Below are 22790 nucleotides of genomic sequence, written 5' to 3'. Positions count from 1 at the left end.
TGCGGAAGGTTGAACTTCCCCATTCCGACGCATGATTAAGCGCCGGCACGCAACAACACGCTGCGTTGTTCATGCCATATGGAACGACTATAAATGCAGAAGCCTACAGCGAAACTCTACGTAAGTTACAGTGCGCCATTCAAAATTGGTGACGTGGGCGGTTGACCGACGGCGACGTCCTGCTGCACAATAATGCACGTCCACATTTTGCGGGTGCAACACGTGATTTACTAAGAACATTTGGATGGGAAATTTACGATCACCCACCATGTAGTCCGGAATTAGCTCCTTCTGATTATCATTTGTTTGGAAAATTGAAATAATTTTTGAGCTCTAAGAAATTCATGGGTGACGATGGACTTAAAAATGCTATTAATCAGTTGCTAAATGGACTGACCGCAGAAGAATGCAACGAGGGTATATTGAAGCTGCTGTACCGCTACGATAAATGTCTTACATGTGGTTATTATGTAGAAATAGTAGTATAAGGTATGTAGTTAAACAGAGATAAAAAATATTTTTAGTTTTCAGAATAATTTTTTTTTACAATCAAATGGTCTTTACTTTAGAGATAACCTCTCGTAGATTGTGTATTCATTCGACAACTCTCTTATAATAATCATGTTATCCGTGTCGATGTTTGGAACTTGAATTTTTTTGTTGCAAGTTCATGCTTTCAGTATAGAGACCCTGCTGATCGTCATCTTGAGGTTCTCTGGTACCAATCCAATCCTAATCGGTGCGGATATGAACGCTAAGTCACTACTGTGGCATAGCGGTTTCACCGATGATCACAGTGAATTGATAGTGCTTTTTAGCGCAATACGGTGTCCAGTTATTCAATGTATCTGGTGAGTTGCCTGCCTACGTAGGTAATGTAAATAGGCGCCGGTTGTTTGGTGGAACGAACATTGACGTTATCGTTGGTGGGTTTATTCCTGCCAGTGTCTGTATCTGGAAGGTGGTGGATGATTGCTCAAGCGATCATCGATTGATTGTTTATGAGATTGTTGGTGGCTCAAATGAGGGCTACCGGTGTACCATTCCAGTTCAGCGGGGTCGTTTTCTGCACAGGCAAGCGAACTGGAAGAAATTTATTGACTTTCTTTTGGCCAAACTTCGAATTTTGAATCGGGGTCTGGAGTCTTTGGAATCGCAGGACCTGGCAGAGAGTTTGCCGGCGGCTTTCATTGAGGCCCCTGACTGCTTGATTTCCCGCACATCAGGTCGAGAGAGACTTCCTCCATGGTGGTCCAGGGAATTGTAAGCCTTAAAACAGGCGGTCTGTTGCATATGGAGAGCGTCTCAACGTGAGGGTGATCCTGAGTGATGGGCGGTCCTTGTTGCAGAATATCGGGACCGCAGATATCACTACTTTCATACAATTCGTATGGCAGGGAATCCTGGAGTTCCTTTGTGCATGAGCAGAGGAACAAGGATCCCTGGGAAGGGGCATATAGGGTTTAGAAACACAAATGAAGGAAGGACATTCTTCTGTCTGCTCTCTCGACCAGTCTTGGTGTGATTTCAGGTACGTCTGGAATCTTGCACATAATACAAGACGATTTACTTCCTGATGACGACGAGGTTGGGGAGACCACATACCATCTCTGCGGGTGCGGCGTGAGGTTGCTCATTTTCGTGGTGGAGCGTTGTCCTTGGAGATTACTGAGGCCAACAGGCGTCAAGCCATCTGGACGATATACATCATGTCCTGTACGTTTGTTCAAAGTATGAGTTGATACGCACGGAGACTATCTGTCGGCTCGATATTATCGGGTCGGTGCTGGATCTCCAAGTCAATTAGCAAAACCAGGCCGGAAATAAACCAGGATAATATTTGAGAATTTTATACACTATTTAGCAAAAGAAAGGATTGCCGTGGGTATTTAGGTTGCCGCCTGGGCCTTCCCGCGTTTTTCTTTTGTTTGTTTTGTACTTGGCAAGTTTTTGTTGTTGGTTTGTTTCGTTGTAATTTCGTGTTGAACTCACTCTTTTGCCTTCGGGTAGTTAGTGGATTTTAGTTCCTTTCCATATTTTGTTTACTCAGTTTTGTTTGAGACTAACGTGAGATATTTATTATTTTTTTTTTTTTTAGGGATAATAGTACACCGATGGGAATGTTACATGTGGCATTTGCATTGGTGGCATCCTGACTGAGGCAAGAACAAGGCTGAAATATGCGTTTTGCCGAGGTTTTGAAGATGACCTTTGGTAAAGCCCATAAGAGCTAGGTACGGAGGGAGTGGCGTGGCGACCGCAACTATCTTATGGTGGGTGTCTTCCTCTACGGTGGTCAGGATGTAGTACACTACACCAAATCTGCACTTTGGTCTAGTGTATTTTTTCTAAATAAAATTAGAATTTTTGTAACTTTTCTTTGTTTTTTTCAACTTATCTTAAACTATTTTGTTCAGATTAGATTCTCTACAATTTTTTAAACGTTTTATGTTTTTATTACCCGTTTAACAATTTATTTCTATTAAACATAAAAAACAGGATGTTTTACCCAAATTTATTGGTTTTCACTCGAGATTTCTTAAAACCTACTGCAGATACGGTTCTGGGACCTAGGTTATTGGATTATTCAGGATCTTTTGAGATATATCGTTCATACTTCGTTATGAGAAAGATGACCTATTAGATCAAATGTATAAATATTATAATTATCAAATTAATGTTTAACGGAGTTTTAGAATAAAATATTACTTTGACTTACTTACCCATGCCGCTGTCATAGCTTCGAGCATGCCACATGGTAGGATGATGCTGAGGATGAACTCCTAAGTGTGAACTTGGAGCTGGTGGAAGTACTGGATATCGTCCAACAAGACCCTTGCTAATTCCTGGATTCGGTTCTTTTCCCTTCGTTTTAACGAAGTTAGGAACACGAGCCCGTAAGCCACAATAGTAAGGGTCATCTGAAAGAAATCGATAGATCTTGAATTAGGTTTATAATTGCGGGATTCGATAATTAAATTATTTTATAGTTAGTTAGTTAATTAGTTAATAGTTTTAAAATTAAAATTATATGTACATACTTTTTTTGGTATTTTTGTTTGTTTATTCAACAGTCAATATTTTTGGTATTTTCTAATATTAATAATTTAAATTTGAACAATTTACAAGGTAAACCTCAAATTATTAAAAATATAATACAAATAGAAATTAAAAAATAATTTTAAGAATTAAATAAATAAAATTTATTTAAATTTTTAAAAAATGTAAAAATAACTCATACATTAGATAACAATCAGTTAAATAACTATCTTTCAGATGACATACAACTTAAGCTGAAATAAACAAATATTTAGGTAAATACTAGAGTTTAAATGAAATCATATAAATAATTTACGTTCTTCTGAATAAAAATGTTTACAAAGCATGCTTTGAAAATAGCTGGACAACACGAAGTTACGTAAAACTTACTAATCAGTTGAAATTAATAACATCGGCTGTGCGAAACTTCGAACTTCATTTTGTTTTTAATAAGTCTGGTTACAGTAGATTCTAAGAAAGAAGACGTCAGGTTGTAAATGAGAAGAAATGTTTTTGAAAACATTGATATTATGAACGTTGTTTAAACAAAATACCATAAAAACGTAAGGATGGCGCTCATCATCCAGGTAAATGAGTGATTAAGTTTTGTCAATTCAATAAATGTGAACTTTTGTAACAAAAATACTAGAGTTAATAATAAAGGGATTTCAAATTAATGTTTAACATATGTATCGGTATGTTGATATTATTTTTCGTATACGTTTCATATTTTATTAAAATAAAATAATGTAAATAATAAAAATATAATAATAATAATAAATCCTACCAACATTAACGTTCATTAACTAACTAATTTTATACTTAACCCTTTCACTGTTATCGATTAGCCTTATGCCAATTGCGTTTCTTTCTACCTAAATTTTTCATAAAGAAGAAGAAGAGAGTCCTTCATCAAGCCAACATATAACCATAAGGCAAAAGTTGTGTTTAGGCTTTAACGTTTACTTTAAGACATCTATCTCCAAAATAAGTAATGAGTGGGAAAACATCAAATGACAGACACAGACATTTTAACAGACAGAGAAAATTAACTCCAACAGAAATTCTAACACATCATATCAGATACAGTTAAATTTAGGATAAGTAATAAATATTAGGTCATTAATTAATAGCACATATTTTTACTTTTTTCGGCCATATCCCAAGGTACAAATTCGTGTTAGATTAAAACTAGTCAAAAAGAGTGCTTTCTGTAATTCTTCAGGTTTCTGAACGAAATTTCTATAATAAGTTAAAATTCCATTAATTAACATAAAAAATAAAACGATCCTTGATTTTATAACGTAATTACTAAGCTTTGTACTAATTAGAAATGTATGTATGGTACGAACAATGAAATAAACAGAAATAAAGAGGCTTAGGGGCTCTTAGCAAAATATACTTAAACATCACACCAAACGCTACTGCTATAAATTCTAATTATAACGTATGCGTATACGTTTAAACAGTATCTCTAAACACATCTGATCACAAAAATTCTAGTACGAATAATTAAGAACATGTTTTCTCAACTTTTCTTCCATCCAGAAACATTTGTAAATCAAATGACAAAATTTTATTACTTTATTCACAATCCATAAATCGCAAATTAAATTTTAATTAATTCTCTTTTCAAAGTCCCCGAATGGAAGTTCTATAAGTTATAAAAAAAAAACTTTCTAATATCAGTTAGTAAATATTATTAGCTGACCCATCGGTAGAAAATGAAATTCGATTGCAAGTTGATGCACTTAAACCGTGTAAATCACAATTTTGACATAGTAAAACAAAGACGTTCAACGGGAAAACCGTTGGCTTCACAAGAAAATTGCAGTATTTAAATAATTTCCACAATGTTGATCTTAGTATTTTTTAGTTTAATTTTTCGTTGATAAAGGAAAGAATTTATATAGAGAAAATTTAAATAATAGTCTTTTGAAGGCTTGGAAGTTAGTATATCTGGGATTTAAAAAGAGACCAAGTAACACAGCAGTTGAGTCACATGAGATTGCTTCGGTGTTTTCGATCGGAGAGCACTGCCACATATCATGAATATATCAAATGCAATGTTCTGTTTTATTTTAACTATTATTGTGGGTTTAGGCTTCGTAACTCGACAAGAATATATGAGGGCTTATAACCATAAAACTAATCGAAGAACCTGCTCTGAGATGATATCTATGTAATCCAAAAAAACCTTATCAAAATCGGCCCAACCGTTTTAGAGAAACACATCTACTGCAACGCTCCCTGGTGGCCTATAACCATAAAACTAATCTATGTAAAAAAATACCAACGAAATCGGTCTAGCAGTTTTTGAGTAAAATGGTAAACACATACACACACACACACAACCTCTACCCCAAACGCAGATACCGTCTCCGTTCCGTCTTGGGTAAAAGTAATGACTTAAATATAGGTGCTAGAGGAAAATAGAAATAAGAGGGTTAAGGTTCTCGGAGGCCACTTTTTTTTAATGACGTTCAGATTATGAAAATAATAGCGCATTTAATGTACGTTTTTGTTAATTAACTAAGCAATGAATATTTTAAAGAGCAAGAAGGCTTGAACTTCACTTCTTCTGTTTATTTATTAATTTTTTTTCAGGTGCCAAAACATTACGATATATCATAAGTGGTACTTACTTTCATTGGTTCCAGAGTTACAGCAAAATAAAATTTTAATTAATGAAATATTTGGATCTTACAAGGGAAGACATCGGTTCGAATCAGGCTTCATATCCTTTTCCTTTTTTAACTTTTTTTTAAATTTTAATATTGATTTATTAATAAATTATTAACCCGTGATTATAAAAAAAAAATTACAATAAATAATTATTCAATATAACAATAAAAAAATATATGATAAAAAATCAGTAGCTATTAGTGAAATAAAATTTTATGTATTTTTAAAAATTTGTACTTATAATTTAATAAGCATTATTACATATGTGTACATGTAATAGATTTGATGAAACATCCGATTATTTAATATTAATTGAAATTTATAATTTAAAATAGTATTATTTTTGGATTTTATTGTTTAATTTCTGTTTAAATTTATTTAATTATTCTGAAATTTCTGTTTAATTTTATCTATATTGAAGTTAACTACAGTGACTGAAAAATAGACCCTCACAAGAACAACATATACACTGTAGCATTCATGTCGATCTTTGATAAATTGCAAAAAATTCTTATCTTTTAGTTCATTACTCCTCTGATATTGGCGGACAATATTCTTTCTGTCGGAATTGATCATCATTTCATTTATTTGTTTTTTCCAATCATTTAATCACTGTTTGGTTTGATATAATTCTTCTGATCTTAATTTGTGTACACGTTCTCTGGTTTTCAAATTTTCTCTCTCTTTTCTTCTTTCCTTGGTCTTAACGTTTTCTTCCTCTTTATATTTATCATCTCATAATTTTTTTATTCTTTCATTATTTGCAACATTTTCTTCCTTTTTTCATTTTATTTTTTGTAACTTTTTAACTATACATTATTCACCATACTACCAGGAAGGTGTACTAAACGCGGTGAAATTACAGACGAACTAACAAATTCTTTATTTACATGAGCAATTTTTTTCATGATTGTTATGAACGTTTACTAGGGCTTTGGTTAAAATGCCAAAAGTAATCGAAGTAATTTTATGGCGTACATTACTAGGTCTGTGAATAGTAAAGTAACTTCACTGCTACATTTTATCTGTTTAACAACCAACTCAATATAAATATTATTACAGTGAAAGAAATATAGGATATGTAAATTTTCCAAAATACCCATTATATTAATGTTTCAACAAACAAAACAGAGAATAAAAAAAAAAGTGGAAAGAACGTTCTATAGTATTCCTCTCTCTAAGTTCTAACTTACTTCAAGCTAAGTTTGGTCAACGTAATGAATAACAATACCTTTTCCATTGAGCCAATCTGAAATTGCATTTCATGATTATCATTTGAGAGTGGAAAGTATTACAGACTCAAAATTATACTTTCAATTACTAAAGTTCGTCATCGATGGTTTGATACTATGCTTCCGTCTAATGAAGTTTTCCCACACTGTTAACAAGGTAATTTATCTGAATTTTGTTGCGTTTATCTAAAATGGTACGTTTAAGATCGTAGTACAAGAAAGCAACAATTCAGCCACTGCCCTTAAAATTGTTCGAAAAGGTTCTTTTGTCGGACAAGGATATAGAAACGCTCGAAAAAAATGAAGTTAAGAGTTATTCAATTGAGACGATTGACAGTGCTTTGATCACGCGTTAGGAAAACACGAGAACATATACAATAAAGGCCCTTGAGGTGTAACGAGACACTATGGAACCCGTAAATGTAAATTTTGTAACTTCTGTACTTTAGCTGTAAAAAATATAGTGTAAATTATTCTTCTGTTTTCAGGTTGTTGTTAATTACTCTTACAGATAATATTACAACTTCTGAAATTTTTCACTGGGACTTATGTTGTTTAATAGAATTCATCTGGTAATTGTGTTTATTAGTATCATCCTATGTGTTTACTAGTATTAAATACCTACAATTGTGTTTATAGGTAACTTTATTTAATACAATATTTTATAAAATTTTGTGAAAGTTTGTTTTGTAAATTAATTAAAAAGTAGTAGCGCAGAATAGAATAATCTATAAAATAAATAAATAAAACAAGGAATTGAACAGAAATTGTAAAATATAAAAATAAATAAAATAAAATAAAATAATTGATAGATAAAATTTTTGTATGCGGGTTTCAACAAACTCTGCGTCGGATTATATATCTATTCATCTATGCAATTTAAAAAATCACATTAAATAGGATTAGCTACTTCCTCATGTGGCAGTTTCTGAAAAACGTTATTAAAATACTTATTATATTTAAATAACTATCACTAGTTTAGTGAGTCATAGCTTACTGAAAAAGCTGTGTAAGATAGAAATAATTAAGCGTTGAATTAAAATGTCACATTTTCGCTCTCACTCAATTTTTGAAGGAAATTGATGTCAATACATTTTTAAATATTTTTTTAAATTTTTTCCTTGTTTTTGAAGCACCTTTCGAAAAAATGGGGTTATTTTTTTAAGTTAAGCATCACAACATATCACTGTGCACGGCAATAAAAAATGGTATCAAGTTTGCAGTTTTTTTATAATCATATCTGGTACAAAAACATATCTCCACATTTACATACATTTCTAAGGTTAACACGCCTAAATGACAAATACACGACAATAAACAACTTAAGTAATGAAAAAGCTTAAATAAAACAATGCATAAATAAATATTTGAGATAAATGTCAACATTAAATTATACAATATTTTATGTAACATAAAAAAAAATTTTATCTCATTATAAAGAATTCATTTATGTAGTTACGTACTTTCTTTTACAGATGTTATGTACGTGGGCAATGCGTGAAGTATCATAGAGAGATGTTTAACTGTATACAGACATTTATTTCACTTCGCTGTAGAAAATAAACAATGAATTCAGATAAGATTAAACGAACTTACCGTATTTCTTATTATCCTTGGTCTTGTCCCGGCCTCTGGAGGTGGGGAATGATTTCAGCCCACCTATCCTGTTTTCATCTTCCTCTATGTCATCATAATCGGGCTGAAATAAAACGCAAAAACGGTATAACATAAATACGAGTATTTTTATATCTATTATTTCATAAGACTTCATTGATTTCTAAAATGTTAATAACCTTTAAACTGAATTTGTTATTTAAAACGACTCAAACAACCCTTACAGTAATAAAAAAAGATTTTTTTTTCAAAATATAGACGTAAAATATTCAAATAAAACTAAATTTATTTTTACTTCTAAAATACCTTTGGTATGTCATGCGGGTACGGATTGCTGTTATCTCTTGGTGGCAATTTGGGTGGCTTGTCGCTTCGCCTCATTCCGGTACCGTGCTGAACAGCAGCCAAGCTGCCACCTCCTCCTGAACTACCCGAGCTCCCTCCACCATTACCTGCTACACTGTAAGGGTCCTCGTCTGGAATCGGTATACGAGGTCTATTTCTAATATCCACTGTACTACGTTTCACTGTGTGAGCAAAGATTAGTAAACAATAATTAATTACGTAATATTCATTCGGCCTTAAGTATTATAACAATTTTGCTTTTTTCAAAGCGTGAAGAAAGATAAAGACAATCAGAAAGACAACAATTGCCAAAACAGAAGTGTGACAGATTTATAGAATTTTTATTTTGAGATAATACTACGTAAAAATTGACTGACAGCAGAATTACAGCTCGACGTTTGGTCTTGTGTAGTTTCAAGCCATCATTAAAATAAAACCTTAGTAAAACCATATGGCAAAATAATGACAATTAGTAACTTCCACTTTACTATAATTTTAATTTTACATAAGTTCTGAAAACAGTAAACTTCCTGCACATAAATAAGAAATACGTATTTTAATATTAAAGTTGTTATTCTTAGGAAACAAAATAGTTGGAATATTTTCATCATAGAACTGCGGGAGATTTTTATAATACCTGTCCACCTACTAAAACAGCTATTCACTAGATTTCAGTAGTGTCTTGAATTGCGTTCAACGCACGTAATGTTGTAGTAGTAAAATCATAAACCCGCACTCAAAAAAAAAAAAAAAAAAACACACAGGAGGCTAAAACAGCGAGTCGAAATTTATTTTTCACCAAGTGACCAATCGTCAAGTCAGTAATTTTTTGAATATTATAAATCGAATAAGACGTAATAAATGAAAAATTTATCGTTAGCAGATATGATTTCTGCTACTGTTCCTCTAAACTTTAAATTATTTGTTAGTTACTTTTTTCTGAAGATAATTTAATTAATTTTATTACCTTCTTTAGTAAAAAACTTAAATTATTGATAAAACTAAAGTCTATGAATTTTTATTTCCAAACAAACTGGAATTGAAGAAGTTAAATCATGAAAAACATAATTTTTACCGAAATTTATGAAATAAAAAACTAAGATTTATAAAAGTTAGCCAAGAAATATTAATGCTAAATATATGATAAAAAATTGTATGAAATTAGAATATTATTTTTCCTTTTGAAGACTTTACTTATAATTTAAACTAAATTTCAGATACTAATATTGCTTAACATAATTCATTGAAATATAATTACTGTAAGCAATAAATATAAATTTTGAAATGGCTAAAGAAATAAAAATAATTTATTGATTAATTTATTTTATTTTGAAAGTTTATTTCAAATTATCAAGTAATTTTAAAATTATAACTTATAAATATTAATGTAGATCATATTAAAGGAAACAAAGGCGTAGACTTCTAACAACACAATTATGCAGTCATAGAGATTGTTGAGCTATTACGCGAGACGGTCGTGTTTTGTGATGCTCTATACTTGCTGTTCAATTCTACGTATTCCGTTATTGTTTCGTTTTGTTGTTCGTTTCATTGTATATTTTACATTGTTTTGTTCATTTTTTTGGAGTTTCCTGGTTACTTTTGTCGTTTTACTTTTTACGTTATTATAACCTAATTGGGCAGCCATATTGTTTGTATACGATTTTGTCTTTGAAATTTTTCTTGCTTTTGCACTTACAATTTTTTGTAAGTTTTTGCTGTTATGTGTGATTCTCGCGGGTGTATGCTACAGGCTACGAGTAAGGAGTTTCTAGCCTCTCCTGGCAAGCGGAAGTCTAGTAGAAGAGAACGGACGGTTCGTGGACCGGGAGCACGATCCGCAGACGGTGTGAGTAGGCCATCAGTGCTTCCGGATGCAGAGTCGAGTCAGTTGTCAGAGACACTTCGCGTGCGGAATAAGAGGAGGGAAGACAAGTACTCAATGCACTCAATGCGGACTCAACGTAGGTCAGCTACCCCCTCGATATCCGATAGTGATCTGTGGTGATTTCGCTGATGTTGGGAGTGATTTTTCCGAAAAGGTGGGACCTAGTTTGGCGTGACGTCTGTAGGTACATACGTATGTATCTCGCATAATTCAAAAACGATTAGCCATAGAATGTTGAAATTTTTGATTTAAGACTGTTGTAACATCTAGTGCACCTCCCCTCTTGATTGCAATCGACTGCACCGGAAGTGTCCAAAAAAGCCCAAAATCCAAAAAAAATTATGATTTTGAACTTTTTCATAACTGCAGTAATAAGCTCTCAGTGAGAGCTTTTCAACGATACATCATAAGTGGTACTTATTTTCATTAGTTCCAGAGTTATAGCCCAATAAAATTTTAATTAATTAAATATTTGGGTCTTACGATGTGAAGGCACATCGGTTCGAATCCGACCTCATTTCCTTTTTTTAACTTTTTTTTTTAATTTAAATATATTGATTTATTAATAACTATTAACCTCTGATTGTAAAGAAAATTACCATAAATAATAATTCAATAATAACAACAAAATAAATAGAATAAAAATCTAATAAAAAACATAAATATATAAAAAATATATGTAATTTAATAGGCGTACAAGGAAGTCATGTGGTATCCACATCATATTTTTTTTAAGTGATTGTTTTTTTTCATAACATAATGAACTATAATCAAAACGTAGATTCCATAACAGAAACGGTGCATTCCGCACCGGAATCTAGCGATCACTAGCGGAAAATCCCGATTCGTTAGTATCAATTTCTAGAGTTAAATTTCTAATTTACCTTTTTTGTATCAATTTTGTTCATTCAAAAAAAAATTTACACAAGAGATAATCAATTTTGCAATTTTGAACACCTAATAATTCCATTCCGAGACTCCGCCCACTAGGGCGTTCCTACGGCACGCCACTGCAACTACTGTATATATATATATATATATACACACAAACACGAGTATATAGCAATTTTAAAACCAAAATTATTTAAGTTAAACTTACTTACGTTATTTAAGTTAATAAAAGTTTAAGTTACGTTATTAAAATTAAGTTAATTTTTTTAATTACCGGCTAAGAGGAGGGAGGAAAAATATACAGCCCAGTTGCTTCGGCGGCAGTGCCTGTCGGCTACCTCCTCATCGACAGAAAGTGACGATGTTGATGATATTAGCGATCGTGGGAGTGATTTCCTTGAAATATTGAGACCTGCTTTGCTTCCGGTATCGGCCCCCTTGGCAGGTCAAAGTGTGGATAGGAGTGAGGAACGACCGCAAGCCAAGTCAACAGCCAAGCGGTGACTGCGGCTTTCTCTTCCGATTGTAAGCGATGAAAAGAAGAACAGGGCGGATAACCTGAGCTCTTTAGCTTCATTGGAGGGGACTGTAGGAGGTATGCCTGATAAGGAGAAATGTGAGCCTAGAGAGGTGTGTGAAGTGGCAAAGATTGAAGATGTAGCACCACTACCGTATCGTAGGGAGTTTCTTACTACCATGAAGGCGTTGACTGAGCAAGTCCGGATCCAGGGCCTTCTTTTTGATGTGAATATTATCGCCAAGATGGAAATTAAAGAGTATTCTTGACATTTGAGTGCTTCCATGAGGAGAGTTGACATTCTCCGAAATATCTGGATGTCTGTCCCCGTGACTGGAGTTTATTGGGCGGAGGGAGTGGCAACGCAAATGCCCATTATATTTACCCGAGATGGTATTAGTGGCGCTGAAACTAAGTCAGGGGTTGACAGGACTACACAAAGTGTTCATCGCCCGAGTCGGCGATGAGGAATTAATAAAAACCCTTGAAGAGGGAATTACCGATGAGGAGATCCCTAGACTAGTCAACACATATTAGGTGGAGGAAGCTTTCACGATGGTAAGAAAGATGGATGGTTCCTTTCCTGACAAAGGCGAGGGAAATGTGATATTGGTTCATAATATGCACGCTTACGCTCGTTGATACAGAATAAAATTTATGGAATGGGTCTTGGCGTTAGGAGGTGAGCTGACCAAAACAAACGGAGTGGTCAACTCTTAATTAATGATCACGGTGCTGGAATTGCCTGATGAAGATTGAATTGTCTGATGATTGCTGATGAAGAATTAATCGATGTTAGGGGCACAACGTACACAATAGTAATAAACTCTAACGAAGAGGAAGAAATGATATCGAGTACTCTTAAATATATTGGCAAACTTGGTGACATGGATATCGACGTGTTTTATGTGTCGCCTAATGGTAAGACTGATACAATACTAAAACGATTACTTGAGCTGCGAAAGTAGGAGTGTAGGTAAGGAAAGGCTACTCTGCCTGGAGGAAATCCCATGTGAAACAGAAAGAGAAAATGTTTGAAGAGTCGTCGCGCACTGTGTCGGTCAAAGCAGAAACGCGGAGTTTACCCGAACTTTTCAAAAATGCTAAAGAAGGGTAGGCAAAGGATTAGCTGAAGTGCTCTCAGTAAGAAGTGGCAATGACAACGAAGTCCGCATTTGGGTGAGAACGAAAGCAGCGAGACCTTGAAACAGGAAATCAATCAAAAGTGGAGGGGGTCGCCGTCAGAGATGTTAGTCGGCAGTCACACCCGGTTTTCTTTCACATCAAGAACATAGAGAAAATTTACTGCTGACGAAATAGCCACGTCGGTGGCCGCAGCTGCAGGCTGTGCCATTGGAAATTTGAGGGTTTGACCTCAGTGCGGTCAGCCTATGGAGACACACAGAATGACACCGTGTCGGTCCCTGGCTTTGTGGCTCGAAATTTAACCTCAATGAGAAGGATCCAGATTGGCTGGGTGAACTGTCGTAAACTCAAAAGAAATGTGTTAAGATGTTATAAGTGTGGTGAAGGTGGTCATGTTGCGACGAAGTTTAGGGGTTCAGACCGCAAAAAATTATGTTTCCAATGTCATGGCGAGGGTCACAAGAGAGGTGAGTCTCCCCAACGAGTCGAAAACACAGCAGGCAAGGCAGAACCACCAGTCAGAGATAGTGCTTGTAAATATCGAGGAGAAAGCCCGTCTCAGTTGTTACTGAGACGTGCTTTTACTGCATTTTAATGCAAACCTAACAGGCTGATGAAGACTAGTGATAGGTGGCCAGCCTCTGGGGTGAGTGGTGGGGGCTCCTCAGAGTCGTCGTCCGTCAATGGCTCCCTAAGGACGTCGTTACCGCTGTTCTGTGTCGACGCTGGGTGGGTCCGGGCGGTTGCACGGGGACATGCTCAAGGATTAGAACCAGTCCCTGTCCGACTTCAGGGGGAGGTTATTTAGCGGGTGTGAGCCCCGAACCAGCCGTCAGAGCGGGCCTGGCGGAGGCTGGTAGAGGTTTTTCCTCCCCATGCAGAAAACAAAAAAAAATTTGTTTAATTTAATTACCGTACTTAAAAATTTTTTGAATGTATTTATATCATTTCAACCGACTAAATAATGTGAATAATATCATAGTGTAAAAGATTGACAGACTATGAAACTCTTTCATTCGAAGAAAAAAGAATATAAATCTATTTCTTCGAAATAATAAAATAAAAATAATAAAGTTCTGTTATCATTTACGTAGGTAATTTTTTAATTTTTTTTTTAACATCAACTTGAATAATTTTTGTCAAGAGTTAATGATTTTGTATTATGAATTGAATTTTTATAATAAGAAAGTTTTTATTTCGTATTGCCTTAAATAAAATACTAATAAACAGATTCAATTACGCAAACCACTATAGTTCATTAAGACGTTATTAAATTAAAAATTAATATCAATTAAAATTTTACCACAACAATAATAATTGAATCAGCAGGGAGTTACTGAATAAGTTGTCAATGCGATAGATCTGCTACACAGGCCACACGCAGCTGGTCATTGCCCAAACCCTCCAGCCTTTTAAAGATCACGGTCATTCCGCCTTCTACATGTCATGCGTTTTATATGCAAATATAATCATATGTTCAATATGTATCTCTTATATGTTCGATATGAAGTGATTAAATTGTTTTTTTTAGACAATGATTGATATCTTGCTGACTATTAGTATAGAACAAAAGATACTCAAAAGACTACTCTTACTCTCTAATAAACTGAAGATTTATCAGACAAAATTCTTGGATATATTTAGTTGTTATTTTTAATTATCAAATATATAAATTAGGATGTTTAATTGAAATATAACGCAAGTTTTAATGCTCGACTTGTGAAGAAAGAATAATTATGTTTAGCAAGAGGAAGGTTTAACAGTTATTGCTTCGGCTGGGTATTTTACCTCCTTTTTTTTAAGTAAGTAGTGAACTAGAAAATAAGAGATTATAACTATTACTACCGAGAGAAGTTAGATTATATTAACAAAAAAAAGTTCTTTTATCAAAACTATTTGACGTAAAATACGTCTTATAGCCAAATACATGGCACTGTCATTTTATCTAAAACTATCGATTTAGAACATATATTTATTTCATTTATTTGTTTATTTTTAATATCTTAATTAATTAACCTCTAATCTATTAATCTCTAATTTATTAATATACAAAAGAAAAAAAAAACAATTACCTAATCAGTAATAACTACTTTTTTCATATTTTCGTTTAATATTATAGAACATAAAGATGTTTTCAAAGGAGTTTATGAAAATCATACTGATCTATGCATTCCGAATTTAACGTATTAAGTTGTTCTATCAGCCAACATAAACTTCATATAAACTGCAATATATTAATATTGTCTACTTATGCAGTTATAAAGAGAAATATATTTTATTTTCTAGAGTCATCTATAGTTCCGCAAATATGAACGTAAAATATGCTACTCAACTAAGGTACACACCGATTAGATAAATTAAATATACATAACATGTTGCTACACGTAAAGTAATCTCTAACAGAAAATGTAATGTCAATTATAAAATTGACCCTAATCCTTGAAAATCATAACAAAATATTAAGAAAAGAAAACAAAAGCTTGTTCCTAAGCTAACAAAACACCTTGCCGCAAAAATGTCGTTGATTACCTGAGAAAATTTAACGGAAATAATAAAAATAATTTCTACATGGTTTTTTCGTTTCTTTTTTAATTAATATGTTTATGCTTGTTCTTTATTTTTCGAACAAGAGGAATCGATTTGTTTTTTCAATAACTTGAAATGGTTTCTGATGGCCTACAGCACATTTTTGAAACGTTTAGATGATTATTTTAGAAATGACAAGCTAATAATGCAGCAGAAGTATCATAGATTAATAGTTTTAGAGACTTATTAGTTCGCTGAAGACTGGAAATCTATGAAAAAACTATTCTCTTATAAATATTTTATTCAGCTAAGAAATTAATATTAAAAAATATGACTGCCAAAAAAAACAAAAAAAAAAAAACAAAAAAAACTGCTCTTTAATATAAAATAAAGACAATTTTGGCAATTTTTTATATAGTATAATCTTACAATTTTTTTAATTTATTTTAACCGACATACTCGTGTATATATATATAGATAAAATAAAAATACATATTTTACTTCAAAATTTCAAAATATTATCTATATTAATCTCTTAGGTTAACCAATCAACTATACAAACATAAATTAAATTCACTACATTTCACTTAGAATTCTCTAAGCTTCCTCAGATGACAATACACATTCATACACACATCATACAACCTGAGGAAGCTTAGAGAATTCTAAGTGAAACGTAGTAAATTTAATTTATAAGTTTGTATAATTGACTGGATAACCAAGAAAATTAATAAAGATACTATTTTTAAGTAAAATATGTGTTGTTATTATATTTAATTCTATCCAATCAAGAGGAAAATAAACTTAAACTACATTTATGTTAATATGTATATACATATACACACACACACACACACACGCTTATATATAGAGTGATTCAAAACTATGCAGTAACCTCTCGGGAGCTGATTCTATAGATAAAAATTGTAAACAAAGTCCATATAAAAATACGACTGAAAACGCTTCGTTAGCAAGTTAAGGCTAGCGAAAGGTTTCGCCCGGATTTCGGTTCCTCCGGGGAAATGAAGACTTCCTACAATTTTGAGATGGTAAACTACGGGGCAAATTTAGTTGTTTCTCTTAGTTTTTAACCTGAAAATATTTCAAAATTGGGTCCCAGAAATGTACCTCCATTAATTTTAATGATATCTGGCGTAAAATACAAAAATCGGGGGTAAAAATAACACGTTTTTGGTTTAAAGTAAGAAAACTTTGTTAAATAGTTTAGTTGTATTTTTTCAAACAGAAATGTAGAAAATTTAATTCAGATCTGTGTAAATTACATAAGAAAAAATTGAATATTGAAGTTTAGCTTTACTAAAAAGCAAAACAGACTGAATTGCGAAACAAATTTTAACAGCATGAAACAATTAATTTTGTCCGTGGTTGGAAACAGCTTTTAACATAAAATGTAATTTAACTTTGAAAACAAGCAAAAAATAACATTAGAAATTAGTGAAGGCGTTATTAATTACCTTCAAATTTGCTTGAAGTGGCCCCCCCCGTTTTGTTCAATACATGATTTCACTCGAATAATGCATTTTTTAGCGCGTCTCATAATTTTAGGAGTATTCTTAATAGTTTCTGCAGCTTTTATTATGAGATTCCTTAGTTCTTTTTGTGTGTTAATCCGTTTTGAATAAACAATTGACTTCATCCAATCCCAAAGAAAAAAGTCTGAGATGAAGCGTGAGGTCGGGAGATCGTGGTGGCCATTTTACTAGTGTGATTCGATCAATCAACTGCCTACCGTATGCAATATTTATATGATCTTTACACTATTAAAAAAATGAGGAGGTAGCACATATCTAACCTGTTTTCATAAGAAATATCTCCCAAGAGTGTGGGCAGGTTTGTTAAAAATATTTAAGTGCGATTCTGCTGTAAGTTTCCTTGGTATGAAAAATAAACCGATCAAATTATCATCTAGAACACAAAGCGATAGTTAATTGAAAATGCATGCTTGAAATGTCTTGTCGCAGTCTCATATGGGTTTTCATCCGTCCAAATATGGGATTATGAAAATTGACTATTCCATTTCTTGTGAAGCATGATTAATCAGTTACCAAAATAACACGAGGAATTACAATTTCGTACCCGTTTCCTAGTTAACCTCAGCAGAATATCTTCTGTTTATTATGATCTTGCGGTATACATGGAACGGGTACAACTGTGCCTCATGAAATGCCCGCCATACGATTTTGTGAAATAATTAAATACCGTGATACCTGTATGTAGTTGGCGATAATTGTACAGTATTTATGATTTCTTGTTCATTATTATGGTTTCTCGCGATTCGTTGGCGACTAGTATCTACTCCGTTTGGTTTAAAACTGCCGTTTTCTGTAAGTCGTCTCTCCACAGCTTTAAACGTTTTGCGATCAGGTGCTCTTCGATGTGGATAGGTATCACGATATTCTTGAACTGCAGCCAAATCATTCTTGTTTATCGTAAATTAATATTATGTCCGTATATTTTTCAAACGAATACATATTTACATGTTTCCCGTTTCGAAAACCGAAGTCCGGGCGAAATCTTTCGCTTGCCGTAACTCGCTAATGAACCGTTTTTGGGCCTATGTTTATTTGAATTTTTTTCTTATTTTTATCTATAGAATCAGCTCTCGGGAGATTGCCGTATAGTTTTGAATCGCTCTGTATATACATATTAACATAGCCTATGACACTTCCGGTAACGTAAGGATCCAACGCGTGATCATAATCTAATCGCTTCAGCCGCTGAGCTGCAATGATGGAACAGACATAACATTCATACATGCATACACTCTAAACACATTACACTCCTTTTTGGGCAGTCGTGTTAAAAAACTTGTAAGAAACCTTCACACGTGTGAAATACGAGATTTTCGAATTCAGAATGAAGCGTTGAGAAGCTAGTTATTCAAAATCGACTCATTTAACTGATACATACTTTTTATAATATCATTACACTCCTTTTTGGACAGCCATTTAACAATTTAAATAATAATAATAAAGGAATTATTTTATTTTAATCTAAATAAAATATTATTCAGTAATCTCAAACATCACTGAAAATTTAAATATATTTTCGACTTAGTTATTAAAACACACACACACACACATGTATATATATATATATATATATATATATATATATATATATATACAGGGTCATTCACGGGAACCGGATGTTTTTAAAATAATCATAAAAAAATTGAATATTTACTTTAAAAAAGTTTTATTGGTACTGAAACACTTGTTAAATCAAAGTATTTGTTAATTACCCATAAACGAAAAATTATCTCCGGCAAGTGATATCCATTTTGGGCAATACATTGTTGTAGCCTTTCACGGTAACTGGCATCAATTCTTTGCAGCATGTCTACATCAATCTGGGTGACGTGATGACGAATTGCCATCTTTAGGTCCTCCAATGTACGCGGTTTATTGCAGTACACACGCGATTTCAGAAACCCCTACAGAAAAAAATCACAACTACTCAAGTCGGGGGACCAAGGGGCCAAGGAATGTCGCCGAATCTGGAAACGAACCGTCCCGGAAACAAGTTACGGAGAACAGCCATTGTTGCCCTCACTGTGTACGCTGTAGCTCCATCCTGCTGGAATAACACATTTTGAAAATCGATTCCCCGGTTTCGTAACTCAGGGATGAAAAACGTATTCAACATCGCAATGTAACAATCAGCTGTTACAGTCACGGCAGCGTCATTTTCTTCAAAAAAATATTGTCCAATAACACCGACCTTTCCTATTGCACACCAGACAGTCACCTTTGGGCTATGAAGTGGTCTCTCATGAAGCTGATGTGGGTTTCTTTCTGCCCAATACCGGCAATTCTGTTTGTTGACGAAGCCATTCAGATGAAAATGGGCTTCGGCACTCATTAACAACAACAAATTTTCATTTTCTTCAAAAATGGTAAGCATTTATCGACAAAATTGTAATCGCTGCGTGAAATCTTGCTCGTTTAACTGCTGCACGACGGCTATCTTATAAGGATGGAAATGCAGGTCTGTATGCAGAATTCGTCTTACCGTACTTGTGCTCATTTGAAGCGCTGCTGAATGCATCTGAATGGAGCGGCGTGGGCTTCTGACAATGGCTTCCCTTACTCGTTCGATGTTCTCCGGAGTGCTAGCAGTTCGACGGGGACCCGGTGGTTTTTTTTCAATATTGAACCACTTGTAATAATTAGTCAAGCACATGGGTGCGAGGGAGATTTCTTATGAAAATAAAGAAGTAAACCATTTTATTACATCCTGAAAATCAAATAATTTTTTCACAACGTATAAATTTAGAAACCAAAACAGTCCGATCAGATCCTCATATGTTACGGACTTTATTCAACAGTTATCGCTCTGTCGTTTGGGAAGAGGAATGAAATAAATATTAAGACGCGAATTCGTGTCTTTGACTGAGTACAGATAAGCTAAAATATTCAATTCTAAATCCACCGTAGTAAATATTTTTTACACTTTTAAACTCTGTTCGATAAGTAAATTATAATTATTATCAATAAATCGTATAATAATGAATAATGTTTTTTCATTTCATCATTATTTATTTTTATTTTATCATTATTATTATTATTATTATTATTATGTTGTTTTTTTTATATAGCCTAAAGAATCTACATGAGAATTAATTAATGCTGCTTAGATCTAAGTGATTGGAAACTGACATTGAACAATAATGCTATGCGTGAAATGAAAAGATACACGAAATAAAGAAGACACAGCTATTAATATGTTTTAATCTATTATCATTTTTATTAGTATATATATACCTATTGAAGTGATAGATTATAATTATCAAACGACAAAGAGGACCTGGGATTGACTTGCGAACTCATCAGTATTACTCGACCACTGGCTGACCGGCGGCGAAGGACAGAGACTGTTTCTTAAAATGCATGAAGAAATCACCCCAGGCGTACACATACGACTATACAAGCATTCTTGTATAAAATAATAGTTAACGCAGGAAACAAAGCAAGAAACCAAAATACTACTGAAATTTCATTATAAAAACTAAATTAAGTGGGTTCCAAGAATAATAAAATGAATAAAATTGTAGAAAAATTAATAAGCAAAGAGATTAATTACGATTTGTATTGTTCATATGCAATTTTCTGCAATTTGATTGGTACAAAATCCGTTTAATTAATCAGATATCCAAATCTTACTTCTTTATTGATATTTTTTACAAGAAATTATTAGTTCGTGACGTGTGGCACGAGTTGCAGTTATAATTATGTGTTGAACTTACTAGGTGATGGTTTTAGTAATTTTTCCTCGGCAGTAGTTAATATAGTAATTTTAAATATTTTTTTCAAGTACCACTTTTACTCTGTAGACAGAGTTATAAATATAAACAGCTACTTTAAATGGTTATTGAAATAATTAGAAAAAAATAAAACGTTCAAAAACCTTTTTTCAAATGTCTTTGCTCAAAATCTAAAACTCTACGGATATTTAGATTTCCATACAATCGTATAAAAGTACAATGAGGAATAATACCTACAGAATAATAAAATATTTTCTCAAAAAGATAATACGAGTATTTCTGGCAGTGGTTTTATAGTAAAAGTATAAACTACGAAAAACTGTATTCTTTTATGTAGTTACATTCAAAAGCTTAAATTTAGCTTAAAAAATCTAAATCAATGAAACCTCAATCTAGGTTGAAACATCGGTTATATACTCCATTTTAATTTTTATTTCCCTTTTTTTCTATTGACCTATAAAATTACCATTATTACAATTTTTCTTCTATAATGAAAAAAAAAATTGATAAATGCACCCTTTTTGATTGTTTATAAGCTTATTATACATTAACACAATCTTATCTACACAAAATATATTAGGTAAAATATGATTTTTTTTTTTTACAGAAAAAATTCTAAACATATTCTCCAATAGCCAATATTTTCCTAATAAAGAATAATTTCCAATTACATGACCTTATCTTTAAATCTCAGGCGCTTAGAAATTTTGATATCCTAACAAATGATTCATTTCATTCCTTTTTGCTCTTATATCTTTCTTAAGGAAATTCAGTAACTTTTAAAACTAAGCAATAGGAAACAGATAAAGTTTTAGAATTATGAATTACGTATGTTTGATTTTATCTGCTAACTCATTTCATTTTGTTAACATATATCCTGATCATGAGAAAATGTGAAAGCAGGAATATATGTCAGCAGATTTTTTTTAAAAATTGATTGTAAGAAAATACATCTGTTTCAGGTGTTGCTTTTAAATTATTAGCTTCATAGAAAAAAAGTTAACCATATCAAATTAAAGCTTCGTATTGTCTACAACGATTCATTTAATAAATGTGGGTTTGATTACGTTGAAGCACACTGTTCATTGCAAACAGTGAACTATTACGAATGATTACATAGATAAAATATTCCGCTTTTTTCAGTTTACCTACAAAAATATTCAACCTCTCATAATTTCGGAAAAATTATACACAAATAACCTGTGTTGCCAGTACCGAACAGCAGATTCCTATCATTTTCAATTAAAAAGTGCTTTGATAACTATATTCATACGCAGTAAGCTGTCAGCCTGTCACCTTCTTGGTACAGGCTAGTTCCTCCTGCTACTTGCATACGCCGTAAGCCATAGAACATGATGAAACATTTACCATTTACCTATATGCATTCCAGTTATATTCAAAATCTTGCTCGCATTCATTATGAGGAATGCTGTTAATTCTTTCCGCAATCAGTGAATCTACGCCAAAAACAATGAATCTAACGAGATGGATTTGTTTCCGAGGTCACAAAGGATTTCAGACAACGCTACTCTGTCTCCCACATTACGTACGAGGCTGTTGATAACACACCGCTAAAGGAGACTAAACTACTTCACCGAAAACAAGAAAAAGAAGAGATCC

General features: G+C 32.9%; 1 protein-coding gene across 2 annotated transcripts in view; it reads right to left on the bottom strand.

Annotated features, from left to right (window-relative positions):
• Window positions 1–22790, bottom strand: part of exp (expansion) — a 300441-nt gene that overhangs the window by 6674 nt on the left and 270977 nt on the right. For both annotated transcript variants that reach the window (XM_075378561.1, XM_075378570.1), the window contains 3 exons: window positions 8877–9097; window positions 8553–8655; window positions 2724–2921 (listed from right to left, as the gene is read on the bottom strand). In XM_075378561.1, the coding sequence (XP_075234676.1) occupies window positions 2724–2921; window positions 8553–8655; window positions 8877–9097 (522 nt within the window). The remainder of the gene's footprint in view (window positions 1–2723; window positions 2922–8552; window positions 8656–8876; window positions 9098–22790) is intronic.

Source organism: Lycorma delicatula, chromosome 1 (assembly GCF_047948215.1).
Source record: "Lycorma delicatula isolate Av1 chromosome 1, ASM4794821v1, whole genome shotgun sequence".
Lineage (NCBI taxonomy): Eukaryota > Metazoa > Arthropoda > Insecta > Hemiptera > Fulgoridae > Lycorma > Lycorma delicatula.
Note: the sequence above shows the minus strand (reverse complement) of the source record. Positions and strands in the feature narration are given on the sequence as shown.